This window comes from Bidens hawaiensis, unplaced genomic scaffold, assembly GCF_021521415.1.
Source record: "Bidens hawaiensis isolate Kalapana, Puna unplaced genomic scaffold, B.hawaiensis_p1.1 tig00000369_1, whole genome shotgun sequence".
Taxonomy (NCBI): Eukaryota; Viridiplantae; Streptophyta; class Magnoliopsida; order Asterales; family Asteraceae; genus Bidens; species Bidens hawaiensis.
Genome location: NW_027491028.1, coordinates 909686 through 926636, shown reverse-complemented (window position 1 = coordinate 926636; position 16951 = coordinate 909686). Strand labels below are relative to the sequence as shown.

General features: G+C 40.0%; 1 protein-coding gene across 1 annotated transcript; it reads right to left on the bottom strand.

Annotated features, from left to right (window-relative positions):
- Nucleotides 1-532: 532 nt before the first annotated feature.
- On the bottom strand, nt 533-3495 carry LOC143624137 (putative inactive receptor kinase At4g23740). The gene is made up of 2 exons (XM_077094868.1): nt 2162-3495; nt 533-1293 (listed from the first exon to the last, which is right to left on the bottom strand). Exons 1-2 carry the CDS (start codon nt 3372-3374, stop codon nt 680-682), a joined length of 1827 nt encoding a protein of 608 aa, XP_076950983.1. The 5' UTR covers nt 3375-3495; the 3' UTR covers nt 533-679.
- Nucleotides 3496-16951: the final 13456 nt, after the last annotated feature.

Here is a 16951-nt window from a genome sequence, read left to right as displayed (position 1 = left end):
ATACCCGTTATGTAATAATAATTTATGCCCGACCTGAGCCGAACAGAAAATCATGCGTCAAGTTTAGAGTCTCCAAGCACCGGGAAATAGCAACCTGGTAAAAAAAATAAGACCCACGTGTATGTGTATAGGCTAAAGGTAAGTTCGTGTCACAAAAAAAAACTAAAAAAAAAACTTATATTATAATTATACCGAATTTTAAACAAGTTTTGAAAATTCTTCCAAGGAAATCTCAATTATCATCGAGCCGTCAAGTCAATAATAATCTTTCGTATATTTGTAGCTAGACATACTTGTCGGTTAGGATCGTCAAGCATATACTTTTTACACCGTACATGGACAATTCGACATAATACGTGACTATTTAAAAGCTTCATAAAAGCTTGTCGTCACTTACTAAAGTTGTCCCCTTATTAACTTAATCATATTCCAGTTATCTCACCCTGTGATTAAAAGTACCTTCAAATTCTACATTTTGTTTTTAAATTCCAATCACCAAATTTTATTCTGCTTTCATCAAACAAATGAACAATAAAACAAGAACTTAAATAACATTAAAATAAATCTTGCGTACAAGACTAGGATAAATAAAAACTTTGTAAGGACACAACACAACAATACCGTTACAGTATATATCATAAATTAGTTCATCGAGGTAATGAAGCAACCCGAAGACTCGTTACAGACCAGACGACTCGGTCTCACCAGCCTTCGGGTTTACAGGCTCTGTATTCCGTCTAACATCTTCCAACATTCTAACAACCTCGGTCATCTTCGGTCTTTGATCAGGCACCCTAGCGACACACGACATTGCAATCTGCAACATCTCCACCATCTCCTCTTCAACGTGGGGGTATCTTAGTAATTCCACATCAAAAACCTCACCCGTCCACTCTTCCCGGACCACTGAGTGGACCCACCGAACCAAATGAATGATCTCATCACCACTAGTGTGGACTGGTGACTTACCAGTTAAAAGCTCAAGTAACAGAACACCAAAGCTATAGACATCCGAGAGTTGAGTGACTTTTCGGGTGTCAGTTATTTCCGGGGCCCGGTAGCCTGCGGCTCGGGCAATCGGAGTGGCGATTTGAGACATGATTGTTGACAAACCGATATCAGAGATGCACCCGTAGTTTTGTGAGTTTAGGAAAATGTTGGATGATTTGATATTCCCGTGCACGAGCTTCGTGCCTGTCTCGGTGTGGACCCGAGCAATGCCTCGGGCTGCACCGACAGCTATTTGAAGACGGGTTTCCCAAGTCAACGGGACCCGCTCTTCCCCTCTTGTACCTATAAAGTTCAAGAATTATTACCATGTTTTGTCCAACCAGTAGACCGATAAGGTGGCCGGTTTAATAACCGGTCCAGTTATGAAAAGTTTAAAACATTGTAGGACACATATCCAAACAACAAATTGACCAAATGCTTGCTATATTAATAGTAAGATTCTCTTGTCCCACATGGATTGATTCTTATCAATCACAAACTTATTTCTCTTTCATGTAGTATAAAATATTCTACCTAATAAAATATAAAAATTGACACAAAACAAAAAAGGGTTATTTTGTCACAATATCTTCTTTAATATGATTATTTGGCTTAAAAATGCTTGATCTTGAACCTTTTTATTTCAAGACATTCTTTTTATGGTCCAAGTGTACTTAAACCAGATGCATATGGATGAACCCAAATGGCTGGAGCAGTCTCATCCACCTTCGGACCGTCAACATCTATGACAAGATAAAGATCGGACCCGCTACAAGCATACAAAATGAACTTTCAAGAAAATCCAATCTGGGTTCATTTACCTGTATTTCTTCTCAACCTAAACACTGATCTAGTAAAAACAAAATAGTTTAGGTCCAACTTGGGTTCATCCGTGTTGCGCGGTTGCATCAAGCCAAAATGCCCTTAAAAGCACATGATAAAGACAAATGGTCCGGGTCCAATTCTAGTATATTTCAATTTGTGGGTTTGGTCCCTATTTATGATTAGATAAAGATCGCGCACCTAACTTGGATTCTTGTTAATTACTTTTTGTTCTTGAAGCCTAACGTACTAAAAATAAGAAAACTAGTTTTACTAACAATCTAATAATATCATAACCACAACTAAAACATAATCAAATAGAGTAAGAAATCAAGATTATAGCACATACCATGTAACATTGTAGCAACACTCCCTTGATTATAATACTCACAAACCGTAAGCTTCTCATCTTTTGAATAATAATAAGCCCGCAACTCGATCACATTCTCATGCTTAATACTCCCAACAAGCGCCATCTGCTGCTCGAAATCCCGCCTCCCAACACTCAAATCTTTCAACCTCTTCACCACAACCGAAGTCCCGTCTTCAAGAATCGCCTTATACGACATTCCAAAAGTACCCTTCCCCAAAACCTCAGCAGAAGCCCTCAACAAATCCTCCAAATCAAAAGCATAATTACACCCCTCAAAGAAAACCAACCTGTTATTCGCATCTTGCGTTCTCGAAATCGCCTTTTCGGGCGACATCCCACCTTTCTCAAGTTTCGAAGAAATCCCATCTCCATTATCCCTCTTGAAACAACACAGTGTCCAAAAGATTGCAAAACCAATAAAACCAATAACAGAAACACCTATAATTATACCTAAAACCGCCTTTTCACTTAACCTCCCACCATTTTTGGCTTTAGGAGTGGGCATAAAAATTGGAACTTGATCAGATGAATACACAAAAGACACATTATTACCCTCAAACACTGACTTTGGGAACTTATGGAGTGATTTTGGGACCACCCCAGTAAGATTATTATTAGAAAGATCAAGAATCTTTAAACCATGCATACCCAAATCAGGAATTTGACCAACAAGTGAGTTGTTAGCAAGATTCAAAGCAGAAAGATGGGTTAATCTTGTAACTGAATCTGGAATTGACCCATTAAACTGATTATTAGAAAGATTAACAATTGTTAAATTCTTCCAAACAGAGAAATCAACAGGCAATGACCCAGACAACTGATTAAACTGAAGGTATAACAAAGATAAGTTCTTTAGGTTATAAAAATCAACAGGGATAGTACCAGTAATACCATTGGATCTAAGACTCAAGATCTGTAAGGCCGAGAGTCTGCTAATGGTGTTTGCCGGAATATGGCCGTGAAACCCAACTCCGGGAAGCCGGAGACCGATGACACGTGACCCATCTTCACTGCACGTGACTCCAGTCCACTGATTACACACTGTGCTTGAGTTTGCATCCCAGTTTAAAGTGCGTGAGTGTGCAAGATTATGCATAAAATCCAACAATGCTTGTTTGTCATCTTCAAGAATATTGGCATTTGCTCCAAACCAGAGTAAACCCACCAAGAAAAACTTGAAAATTTGCATTTTTTTGAATAAAGATTAAATCTTTTTTGACAGAAGTTGCAGAATACAGCTATAGAGTGATGGTGGAGGTGATTTGAAACATACCCATTAAAGAAAAAGGGTAAAAATGGCAACTTTTTTTCAAAATTGTGAAGAAGTGTGTAAAAGGTTTGGGGATGTGAGCAAATGGTTTGAATTGGGAGTGGTGAGGTGAGGTTTTTAATTTAAAGGCAAAGGGTTTAGGCTAAGGGGTGTAGGGCGCTAACCTGGGCGCGAGAGCCCCTCCGCTCGCGCCCCCGGGCGCTAACCCCACACCATCGGGGCGCGAACGGGGCGCGAGCGCGAGCCCCCAGGCAGGCGTGAGTGTGGTCGCGGGAGAAGAGAGAGAAAAAGGTGATGTGGATATCGAAAAGAGCCGTTGAGCTCGGATAAAATAAAAAAAAAACATTAAAAACCCCTATATAATACCCCAAAATCAACCCATTTCAACCATATCAAAACACAACTTCAATCTCCAAACTCATATATAATACCCCAAACTCCTATATAATACCCCAAAATGTCTGGAAATTGGTACCCAAACCTAGATTCAGATTATATTGACGACGATTTATGGTCGTCACCAGACCAACCGATGTTTTATTCGGGGCCGCAAGAATCATTCGGCTTTCAACCATCCAACATACAACCGTCTCCTAACTTTGTTGTTCCAGAGACACAAGAATCACACGGTGATGCTACGGGACTAAGAAGACGCGTCCACCAGAAAAAAACAACTTGCAACGGACGGGCCGGGACCGGCTTCGACTCCGAGGACGAAACGGAAAACCACTCCGTGGTCATCGGATGAGAAGGAAGCCTTGTGTCGGGCTTGGATAGTCATTTTTGAGGATCGGCGTTGCGGTAATTGTTTTAACGTTTTTAAAAATGATTTTTAATAAAAAAGTTAAATAAAAAAGTTAACTGGAAATCTAATTTAATTATTCATTTTGCAGCCGACTACCAAAAAAGCAAGATTTTTTGGACAAAGGTTAGGGAGACGTTCTATACGCTCGTTGGGAGTACAGAGCGAAACGCCGATATGATTTCGGGTCGGTGGTCCGAAATCAGAAAATTTGTCGGCTTGTTTACTAATCTTTTCAACAGGAACGCCGGTCGTATGAGACCAAGTGGCAGTGATGATTTGGCGGTTTACAATTTCACGGTCGAAGAGTGGAGGCAGGAGTGTTTGCGGATGTATGGGATGGTGAAGACGTGGGACGATTTAAAGTTGTGGGAGAGGTTGAAAAGGTGTTCCAAGTGTGTTGAGCTGGTGGCGCCGGACCTTGATGCGGAAGTAGGGCCGAAATGGACTAAAACTAGTTCGTCTGGAGCGTATAGCACTTCCGCCGGGTCGGATTGCCGCGTTGGATTCGACCTAAACATTGCGGGGGAGGAAACGTCTTCACCGCCGAGGAGGCGGCCATTGGGAAGGGACGCCAAGGGGAAAAAACCAGCTGAGGGGGGAGCCGTAAACATCGTCGATATTGTTGAATCCCTCAATAAATTCAACAAAACCATGGAGGTGGTCTCTAATGACAAAAAGGAAAAAAGTCGAATGAGAGATTTGGACTTCCTTACAAGAGACTTCAGTAACCTAAATCCGGTCGATCAAATGCTGATGGAAAAGCAAAAGGAACGTATCCGAAAGAGGTTGATCGAAGAAGACCAAGCCGAAGAATAAGAATAATGTTTTTTTTAGTACTTTAATTTTTATTTTATTTTTAGATATTAATGTGTTTTTTTAATTAATGTGTGTTTTTTTAAATAATTTATGAGTTTTTTTAATAATACGTTTTTTTAATACATTTATAAAAAATAAAAAAAAAATTCGCTGGAGCCCCTGCTGGAGCCCCTCCACACCAGGGCCAGGGGCTCCAACACCCCCCTTATCCAGTTTCTCTATCTGCCACACGTCATAATATTATTGGCTGGAGCCCCACTGAAGCCCCCATTAGAGCCCCACACCCCTCAGCCTTAGAAGCAGTAGCAGAAAAAACAGAGCTTTTACTTTTTTGCTGGTGTCTTTTTTTGTCGTTTTCTTCTTTAAATTTTGGGTAAAAAGTTGGTGACACAAGAATGTCATCTGGAAAAACAAAACAGTACTATACTAGTACTAGACTACTAGGTCAATTTATTTTCCTTTGGTGATAAAATGAGGATAATTCATAACACTAACGGCTAAACGAACGAGTTTTTCTTTGTTTACGTACGTTTATTATGAAAATGAGTTTGTTCGTATTCACTTTTGTCAATTTGTTAATGGTATAAATGAACACAAAGGTACATAATTAACTTTATATAAATTAACAACTAGAACCTGGAAAAACCAAATAAAATTAAAAGTGAGCAACAATCTAGTTGACCCTAAAATTATTAATAAAGCTAGACTAAATTGTAAAGGGCACTATGACAATGATCGGATGGTGGAGGTCACTCGGTGACCGATAAATGAAGACGACGATGACGGGTGGTTGATAAATAGTAACAATTGACAAGAGTGATAGAGTATAATTCTTCTATAATTGTTTTGTCTCTTAGACTACGTTATTATTATAAATTTATTTAAATAGACCCTAATTCACTTTGAAAATCCATAACTTTGCAAACCAAATGTAGCGTCGGTCACAGACTTGTTTAGGAACGAATCCAATGTTCGGTCAGAAGAAACGTTTGCACCCACTCAAATCCATACTCTTTATTTGAACTCAACCTGTAATTTGATCATAATTTCAGATTTTTACCATTTGTAAAACAAAAGGCAACTGAGAAGTAGTGATTAAAGTGACGACTTAGGTTAAAAAGAAATCATTACCGTCGCTGTGGAGGATTGGTTGGACCTTTTAATCATTAAATGAGAATAATAAAGAAATAAAAGTAGTGCCTAGTAGCAATGATATGGCACTAACAAGTGATGGGTATGAATTAAATTCCAAGTCATTTTTTAGTATTTGTTAAAAAGATTAATAATTATTATGCAATTCATTTATTTCTAAGATGATTACACCTAGTATATTTATATGACTGACTGATCATAAATTTTTAATATTTACCTGGTATGGGTACACTGAACTAACAATAAAATGGTGCACAACTGAGATGAATTGTTAACATTTGATACATAATCAACTGTTATTAGAAAACTACAAGAATCATAATCTACATGTAACGAATGTGTCTCAGCATACCTAATCAATTTGGTTTTCTAACAAATGTGTCCAATATACATATACACGGTATGCATGACGATAACTAATTGTAATAAAAATATAATTGCAAATCGTTTGATTTAAAATGTCATACACATGTCATGTTTATTTCACACGGATGGTGAGTTGGTGACCATGTTTTAGAAGAGGGACCTTGTTAGGAGACGACACAAGCCTCAAACCACTAATTTGGTTCCCAACTACTCTTCTTCTTTTATTAGTGGAGTTCTCCGTTCTCAATTATTGGGGTACACATATGGGTAATCGTCGTAGGTTTAAACGAGCCAACCCGATTTTTATCTACTTAAGGGCTTCCGGAGTGTTCTTCGGTTTTTAGGTTCAGCTTCATTGGTTTGCTCGGCAACAATGCTGCCCTCCAGGCCTCCACTTTGGTAATAAGCGTTGGCTTATAATTTAGTTTTGGTGAAACTAAATGGAATCGGAGATGATGAAAGTGAATCGGTTTGGGTATTCCCTTGGATTCCACCCCGTGTACTTCGGTTTGGCTAGATTGGTTTGGTGATTCATTGTCTGGTGATCGAAGAAGTTCAGGTACTCTGGCATATGCCCGAGTACCCAGGGGCGGATTTATATAGCAATTGGGTGGTTTCCCAGAACCACCCGAGTTTCGAAATAATAGTGTATTGATATATGGAAAATGCTAGAGGAACCACCTTATAAATTAGAAAGGAACCACCTTATTGACAATTTAAGCGTTGGAGTATTTGGTAATTTGCTGGTTTTGTAAACAGAAGGTCGCGAAAGGTAAGTTTATATTCATTTGTTAAATGTTTAATTGTTCTTCAAGTAGTAAACCGTCAAAAATAAATTTGTTAGTTTTTATATTATGTGTTTTCTAATTTCTAATGACGGAGTTTTATTTTTAGTTTTTTTTGTCATATTTTTATTATGTAATGAACTTTGCCCGAATCATCTAACCGAACCGAACCGAAATTTTTTATACCCGACTCCATGAAATTGAAACATCAAATAGTAATGCACCACCTGAAAAAAATTCTTGGATCCTCCACTGCGAGTACCCTAAGATCAATCCATTAAATGCTTGTTCAATAAAAGAAAAAAAAAGAGTTATTGTAATTTAAAATATAGTTAATAAGAAAAAAAAGTTATAAATACAAATAAGTTAAATAAATTTATAGGTAACGAGTCGTGCTTGAGCTTGGAAAGCTACTCTTGAGCCACACACGAGCTTTATTAATAGAGCAAAACCAGCCGAACTTGATCTTAACGAGCCTGGAAACCTGCTCCGGCGTGAACCCGTTCCGAATCAAGCCCGATCCGACCCAAACTCGTTTCGGTCCGAAACCCATGAACTACCTTTGAGCTTGGAATGGTTTTTGATATCGCCATATATATATCGGGCTTCACGTGATTACTAATAGACCTGGTTGTTTGCATTTGCTAATTTTGGGTAATAATGTCTTTTTACATGTTTTAAATTCCCATTACATCTTACTTCTTACTATACTATTAAAGCAAAACAATATGAACACATGACACCATTCTGGCATGTCCATATAGGATTACACATAGACTCTTACCAATTTTAAGTCGGGCTTAGGAACACCCGGTTTGTCGCTAGGCAGGCTATGCTAAAGGCAGAAGCAAAACAATCAACATTACTTCATTCCTTTTGCTTTTGATACATTTGGGTCCATTGGTCCCGATGCTGCTACGTATTTAAAAAGAGTTCAGCGGATCATGCACAGTAACTCAACGACGCCGAAGAACGATAACTTTGTTTTCAGTAGGATCGGTTTTGCTATTCAAAAGGGGATGGCGGTGCAACTTGTTGCCTGCTTACCTGTCTCTCTATTTTAATTGGATCTTTTTTTAGTTAAATTGACTCGTGTCTTAACCGTTAAAAAAATAGACTTAAAATTAAATATGTTTTGATATATTTATTCCCTTGTTGGCATTCCATCCATAATTAGCTAGCTAATAACATGAATGTAACCTTTATTTTTAGTTAATTTACTAAGTTATGTTACTAAATAGCCAAAATAGAAAATCAAAAGTTATTTCATCATATAAGACAATCGACATTAGTAAGTTATTCATCCATTTTCAAGCTTTTTCACAAAAGATTATCAAACATAATGGCTTTCATATATTTCTATAAAATGCAATTTTATATATTACACGACCAATAACTTCCCTTTTCTATGTGATTTCATTATATTTTGTAACTTAATGTTTTTCTATATTATATTTTAATTGTTCATACAAATTTTTACGTCTAACGATTATGTGATATTCTAATCTTATACACCTAATAAATTTATTAGCAAGTACGTCAAATTGTTAAATAGTGAACCTGTAATTCTCATAACTTTCTATTCATCCAATTTATTCTAATTATAAAACAAAAAAAACATATTATTAATTATGTAAAATCATCTTTACACATAAATACATAATTGTATATTTATTCAAATAAACAATCATATGTGTTTACATTTACCAGATGAATTTATTAATTTCCGTCAGTGTGATACACGAGCCACTAACCTAGTTAACAAATATACCAACCAAACACATTAAGTGATTAAGGATTTTCAGGGAAATCCTTTTTTCATTCCAATTTCTTGCAAAACATTCTTTGAACCAAACGTACTTAGTGTTATTGTCAGGATAACTTATGATTCCATTGATTCAATGTAGAAAAACGGTTATGCGCCAATTAAACTAGCCGCGAAATAGAATCGGCCAAAAACTTCAAAACTTTAGGTGATAAACACCAAATTTCTTCATATTAAGACATTTCACCAAATACAATTACATGTAATCGTTGTAATCATGTAATGGTAAAACTTAAAAATTATAAATTATAAAAGATAAAAAAAAACATCAATGGGTAATAAGCATGTTGGTGATGACTCATGAACGTTGCAATAACTTACATCCTGAAGAAACACCAGTCGAACCCCGACAGATTACGAGTAACCTGAGGGTTAGATAGACGTTTCCCACGAGGGGTTAATTCCGGCAAGATGGTTCTTCCGATAACCTGCAAAACAGACACCGTGAGCTCGTCACTAAGAAAGGGGGGGGGGTTCCTCCTTGTGACCACCCTCCGGCGTGAGAATAAGTCTATATTACTCTTTGAATATAAAAGTATATTAAGAATACTAGAGCAGTTATCAGGTAAATTATACAAGATATTAGATGATGAAATGATAATACCATTTGATGTCTTTTATAGCCGAAGGTGGGTTTCCAAGAAGGTTTAGCCGGCCTAGTACTCTGCCAACTGTGGCCTACACACGTGCTCTGCTGGTAATTGGTGGATAGGCAGCGGCTGATAGTGACCAGGCGTGCTGTTCACCTTTCCTTTTCCACCAACTACAGGCTAGGCACGTGGTATGGCAGGAGTTGGTGAGCAGGCGGCGGCTATTGGTCACAGTGCTGTGGCGTGTTGTCTGCCATGCTGCTGTCAGTGAGCTGTCGTATCCTTGGTCAGATCTTTTGTCCATACCTCGTCAGGTATCACACAAAAGATCCTCCATTATTATACGGACTGGCTCATTTAGGCGGGAGTTTTCCCCCTCCCGCCTTTATGCGGGAATGTTCCCGACTTTGCTCATTCCTTCTTCAGGTGACTACTGAATTATTACGAGTTTGAGCCTTATGCGTGTAGCCATGCTGCGCGGGTGGCCAGTCCCTAATGGTGGGTATCCGCACCTGCGGGAACAGGCGGATACTTGGAAACCATAGGGAGGCATTTCCTGCGGGACCAGCTTGCGTACCGCATGTGAGGTCGTCACAACTCTGAGCGTGGTGGGTCCTGCGGGTTTGGTAGGTCGCAGCGCAGACGTCCCTATGGTGAAGTCTGCGGGTTCAACTGCGCAGACGTCCGTTTGAGTCCTGCGTGTTTAACTGCGCAGACGTCACCTTTTAAGGGAGTCTTGCGGGTCCTAACCACCTCTGCTGGGACCTACCTCTTCAAGTCCCCCCAGTCCAATGTTCTTCTCATGAATGTTTAATAAAGTGAGGTGAACTTTTGGACTTAAGCAAGGGTTTTTTGAAAAGGGTTTAGTTTTATGGGTTTTCCGCGGGAAGTCTTACCCACGGGTTTCCCAATGTCACGCAGAATTTCCCAATGTTCTGCTTGATCTCTGGGATGATGCGGATAGGTCTGTAACCTCCTTTGGGTTCATTGCTTTATAAACCTTATATGACTTGCATACTTAGTTTAAATTAGCGATTTCCCAAGTGTTTAGAATAAGTTAACCTTGAATGTGGTTGACAGTAGGTTGAAGTTTTGCTTCCCCCTTTGTGAGTGTGCGGATAGGACCGGCACTTGCACTTGGTAGGATGGCTAAACTTTACCGATGTCTGACTTTCGCATAGGTTTTTCCTTATCCTTTCAGAATGACTTTTAACCGTTCGACGCGCGGTTGTTAATGAGTTAGTGTTCAGCTTCCGCTACCAGGATTCATGCGGGTATACCGGCACTTTCACATAGTGGGATGGCTAAACTCTTTCCCTTTAACTGTCCTGCGTGAAGGTCTTGTCATCTTCTGGGTTTATGCGGGTTTGGCCGCCTTCCCCACGCAACGATTCTTCACTTGATGCGGTGAATACCGGCATTAGTGTTCGAATCGACCGTTCAACGCGTGGTTGTTAATAGGTTAGTGTTCAGCTTCCTCTACCAGGATTCATGCGGATATACCGGCACTTTCACATAGTGGGATGGCTGAACCTTTCCCCTTTAACTAACCTGCGTGAAGGTCCTGTCGTTTTTTGGGTTTATGCGGGTTTTGCCGCCTTCCCTGCGCAACGACTCTTGACTTGATGCGATGACTACCGGCATTAGTGTTCGAATCGACCGTTCAACGCGTGGTTGTTAATAGGTTAGTGTTCAGCTTCCTCTACCAGGATTCATGCGGATATACCGGCACTTTCACATAGTGGGATGGCTGAACCTTTCCCCTTTAACTGACCTGCGTGAAGGTTTGATGCTTTTGGGTTTGTGCGTGTTTTGCCGCCTTCCCTGCGCAACGATTCTTCACTTGATGCGGCGGATACCGGCATCTCCATGTGCAAAGTTCATAAAATATAAATGTAAAATCATCAGCTTCAATTTAAAGGAGAATCGTTTCCATTAGAAGTGGCTCTAGGCCTTTTCTTTACAAATTTGGAATTGATCTACATACAAACTGTGTAATTGAGCTCCCATTAGACGTGGCTTGGATGGGAGCACCATCGAGCCGACATGTATCTTGTTCGGGATCTCGTTGTTTACGCAGTATGTAGTCTCCGTTGAAGCTGCGATTTTATTCGTGCGTTTCCCCAGCTGGGGTTCACGCATCAGCCTGCTCGACGCTCACTTCGCCACAAGGTGCGCGAGTGTCCCATCCTTGACAAATGCTTCGACCAAGTCCTTTACGTCTAAGCATTCTTCAGTGTTGTGACCTTTGGTTTTGTGAAAATCACAATACTTTCTCCGGTCAGCATTGTGGCGATGTCGGATGTATGGAGCCTTCGGCCACGGGAGCTCCTCCGTGGCGAATATCTCAGTCACACTCTTCGTGAGTGGCGTCCACCTGGAGTTCTTCTCCGGTTTCACGTTATCTCTTCCGCCCAACCGATGTTGGAAGCCGGACGGGGTGTCAAAGTTTACCCTTGACTGCCAAATGCCCAGCTTCCGTTTTTTGTTCAATCGGGCTGTAAGGACGTTGTTTTCCCTCGTCTTCTGGGTATAGAGGTTCGTGCTCTGCGGAAGATCTCTGCCCAGTTGCCTCTCAGTTTCCGCAAAGCGTTTAGCTGCGGTCATGATGGCATCCCATGTGGATGGCATGCCATCTTTGCCCGTTAGAGTGCGGATGAGTTCCGGGTCGTTTGCGCCTTGGATGAAAGCGGCGCGAACGAGATCTTCGCTAACGTTGCCCAGGCTTAGCTTCTTCGAGTTGAAGCGAGTGATGAAGTCAGGCAAAGATTCTTCCTCCTCTCGGACGCACTTGAGGATTGTCCACTGCTCCTCAGTGTACTTTCTTTGCTGACTAAAGTGTTGGCTGAACTTCTGTTGGAAGTCTGCCCAATCGTAGATGTGGTGGACCGGTAGACGGTCAAACCACGCTCTAGCTGCCCCGACCAGTGTCATCTGGAACATATAACACCACGTATGTTCCGTCCAGTTACTGACGGTCACCCCCGCGATGAATCTGTTCAAGTGATCGTCAGGGTCAGAAATACCATCATACGTGCCTATGTTGGACATTTGTTTGGCACTTCTTGGGGCGATTGCTTCCGCAATGTCCCTTGCGAATTTGGACGTTCCCGCCCTTGCCGCAGTTGGCGTGAATGTTTTGGAGAAGTCCCGTGGGCCGTTGCCCACGTTTATTGGACTGAATGCTTCTCCAAAACGCCTTCTAGGTTGGGAATCCGTTTCTTTACGCTTCCCTTTCGCCTTATGACGAGGGTTCGCGTCTTCCTCAGATTCCTCCGAATCATAGTCGTATTCGAATTCTTCCACTTGTTGGAGTGAACGTAAACGTTCATCCAACTCAGCTTGGAACTCTCTTTGACGTGCTTCGGCCCACGCTTTAACCTCATCGAGTGTTTGGCAGGGGAGCCTCGTCTGTTGATTTTCTAACTGGGTATCGGTGAATCCCAGTGTCTGATTATTTACTTCACTTGCCCCGGCTTGGGTAGCTGGGGTAGTGTTCGTAAAGTTTGTGTACTCGGTATTCCCCCTTATAGCTGGGGTCGTAATTACCGGAGTCTCTTGGTTACTCGGTTTTGGGACCGGAGTATCCTTAACCATCTTTCCAGAAATTTTGAAAAAACTGGAGAAAAATAAAGATCTAGCTTTATGCATGGATGGCGCCAATGAAGAAACACCAGTCGAACCCCGACAGATTACGAGTAACCTGAGGGTTAGATAAACGTTTCCCACGAGGGGTTAATTCCGGCAAGATGGTTCTTCCGATAACCTGCAAAACAGACACCGTGAGCTCGTCACTAAGAAAGGGGGGGGGGTTCCTCCTTGTGACCACCCTCCGGCGTGAGAATCAGTCTATATTACTCTTTGAATATAAAAGTATATTAAGAATACTAGAGCAGTTATCAGGTAAATTATACAAGATATTAGATGATGAATGATAATACCATTTGATGTCTTTTATAGCCAAAGGTGGGTTTCCAAGGAGGTTTAGCCGGCCTAGTACTCTGCCAACTGTGGCCTACACACGTGCTCTGCTGGTAATTGGTGGATAGGCAGCGGTTGATAGTGACCAGGCGTGCTGTTCACCTTTCCTTTTCCACCAACTACAGGCTAGGCACGTGGTATGACAGGAGTTGGTGAGCAGGCGGCGGCTATTGGTCACAGTGCTGTGGCGTGTTGTCTGCCATGCTGCTGTCAGTGAGCTGTCGTATCCTTGGTCAGATCTTTTGTCCATACCTCGTCAGGTATCACACAAAAGATCCTCCATTATTATACGGACTGGCTCATTTAGGCGGGAGTTTTCCCCCTCCCGCCTTTATGCGGGAATGTTCCCGACTTTGCTCATTCCTTCTTCAGGTGACTACTGAATTATTACGAGTTTGAGCCTTATGCGTGTAGCCATGCTGCGCGGGTGGCCAGTCCCTAATGGCGGGTATCCGCACCTGCGGGAACAGGCGGATACTTGGAAACCATAGGGAGGCATTTCCTGCGGGACCAGCTTGCGTACCGCATGTGAGGTCGTCACAACTCTGAGCGTGGTGGGTCCTGCGGGTTTGGTAGGTCGCAGCGCAGACGTCCCTATGGTGAAGTCTGCGGGTTCAACTGCGCAGACGTCCGTTTGAGTCCTGCGTGTTTAACTGCGCAGACGTCACCTTTTAAGGGAGTCTTGCGGGTCCTAACCACCTCTGCTGGGACCTACCTCTTCACATCCTGAGGGAAATATACCAATATGTCCATTTTCATAATCAAAAGTTTTGTCTACGAATTTATATAATTTCCTAAATGTCTATGATTTATGGCATTCTTTTCTTATCTCTCATCCACATCTCTATAATTACACTAAAAAAATAATACATTTTTCTTTTCTGTTTAATTAAATAATATTTGTTTATACTTTTATATCTTTCCTCTACTCACAACCAATTCAAGAAATGTAAGAATATAAATAGGGGCAAACTTTGTTTCCTCAATTTACAGAAAAATCACTACATTTTCTTTCTTCATCCTCTAATTTACACTCACAACCACTCAAAATCTCACTGTATAATTTGCAAACCTCTCTCACGTAATTTTGAGGGATAGGATGAGAATGCTCTATCCCTAAATCTAAAATTACACAAAATCACAACATTTTCTCCCTCTTTTTAATTATGTAGTATTTTTTATATCTTTATCATTATCATTTATCTTTCTTTCCTTCACAACCACTTTCAAAATATATTAAAAATTTATAGGATGTAAACAGTAACTTTTCAAATATACAGAAAAATCAATACATTTCTCTCTCTTTCACTCACAACACCCTAAACCCGCTCACTATTATAAAAACTCAATTTACATAATATACTGGATTGAATGTGAATGCTCTAAAGTAAGGTCCTCCCTTATTTGCTGTCAGACTATTTTATTTCTTGACCACTCAAAAAATTGCATATGGCACTTATATCTAAATTTGGACCCTAAGATAGAGTCAACAATACGAATATAAAAAGAGTTGGAGAAAGAGAGATGTCGATTTGTGTACACGAGGAGGAAGATGAAGCATATATAAGATTGTTGGCGCCGGAGTTGGTAAAAAATGAGAGAGAACAGTAAAAGAAGAGAGATGTTGTAAAAGAACAAACATCGAGGAATACAACAACCGTCCGTCCTAAGATCTAACATTTTACCATCGTCTCCGGCAACGCAAGTTCAAAATATAAATAAAATGGTTGGCTTACAAGGAGACGTCGGGTCCGACGGGGACAAAAAATAAAGCTGGGGCGATGGTGTTTGGGTGGACGTTGTTGGGATTTTCTTTGTTCTTTGACATTTCTTAGATTTGAAGATGTGTCACCACCACAAAAAATGACATATTCGACTTTATTAAAAACCGCCGGAATACATGTAGTTCCGACGGAGATACGGCGGAAAACCGTCGTAATAACAATGTCGGTTCCCATAGAGACACAGTCGCTGACCGCCGATTACGACGGGAACATATATAGCACAAAAGCGACGCCTCATCACTTTTACCAACACACTCCGTCGGATCGGGCATTAACATGGACATGTGTTGCTTGATCGTTGGCTGAGAAAACTGTGGTTGTCGGAAAATAAAAACGGGACATGCCGTTATTATCATGGACAATTTAGGAAATTTTTTGGATCATGGACATTTTTTTTATTTGCTACTTAAGAATTGACAATATGGGGATTTTCCCTTTTTAAGATGTCATCAACTGATATCCGAACCTCGGCAGCCTGCAAATCACAGACTGTTTAATGAATTTTTTTAATAATACAACGATACGTTAAATTAAACTTGAAAATTAACCTAAGTTTCATTTATACCCATCAATTAAATTATTTTGATACGATTAATTATCTTAAAGAAAACCAATAACAAAAACAAAAAATAAAAGAAGTGACTTTAATTGTAGTGGTAAAGTGGTGTACTTTTCGATCAAAAGTTGTGGATTCAAATTCTACCGAGTGTATGTGTGATGATTTTGGAAGTAGAACATGTGAGAAAAAAATTATGTTCGTCGTTAAAAAAGTAAATAAAAAAAAGTTAAATAGCAACCGTCCAAAGTTTAAAATATAATAACATCGTGTTTATTTAAGTTAATGTAGTTTTGGATGTGATTTTTATATCATCAAATTTACTTTATACACCCAAAAAAAGTGTGGTACCCCATGAACATTCATAAACACCCTTATATATAACACTCACTGTACGCATAGTATATTATAAACATGATGCATGATGCACATATACATATTTAAACATAAGGGCAAACCAAGGTGCACCACACGTATGTTGCTATCCACCAGCTGGTTCATATGGTGTGCCTATAATTATAATCTTTTCAGTAAGAAAATCTCATCTTTAGCTGAGGTAGTAACGAGATCAAGACGAACATGTATAAGTATTTATATGTATCTCAGTATATGTAGTTAATACAAATATACAATGATAACTATTTCGTCTATGTTATATATTGTGAGAGCTTTATAACGAATCAAACCAAGTCCAAAACGGATCTTATATAAATGATGTCAATGCATGAAGTTGAGTGTCTGAAATATTAAAACAGTCAATAATAATAATAATAATAATAATGATAATAATAATAATAAATAATTAAATAAAATAAAGTGAAAGATTGAAATGAAAC

Excerpts from the sequence above, each read along its gene's own strand:
- LOC143624137 (XM_077094868.1), bottom strand. The coding sequence starts at position 3,374 with ATGCAAATTTTCAAGTTTTTCTTGGTGGGTTTACTCTGGTTTGGAGCA. Across the intron at positions 1,294-2,161 it reads TGTTGCTACAATGTTACATG|GTACAAGAGGGGAAGAGCGG; the intron begins GTATGTGCTATA and ends TGAACTTTATAG.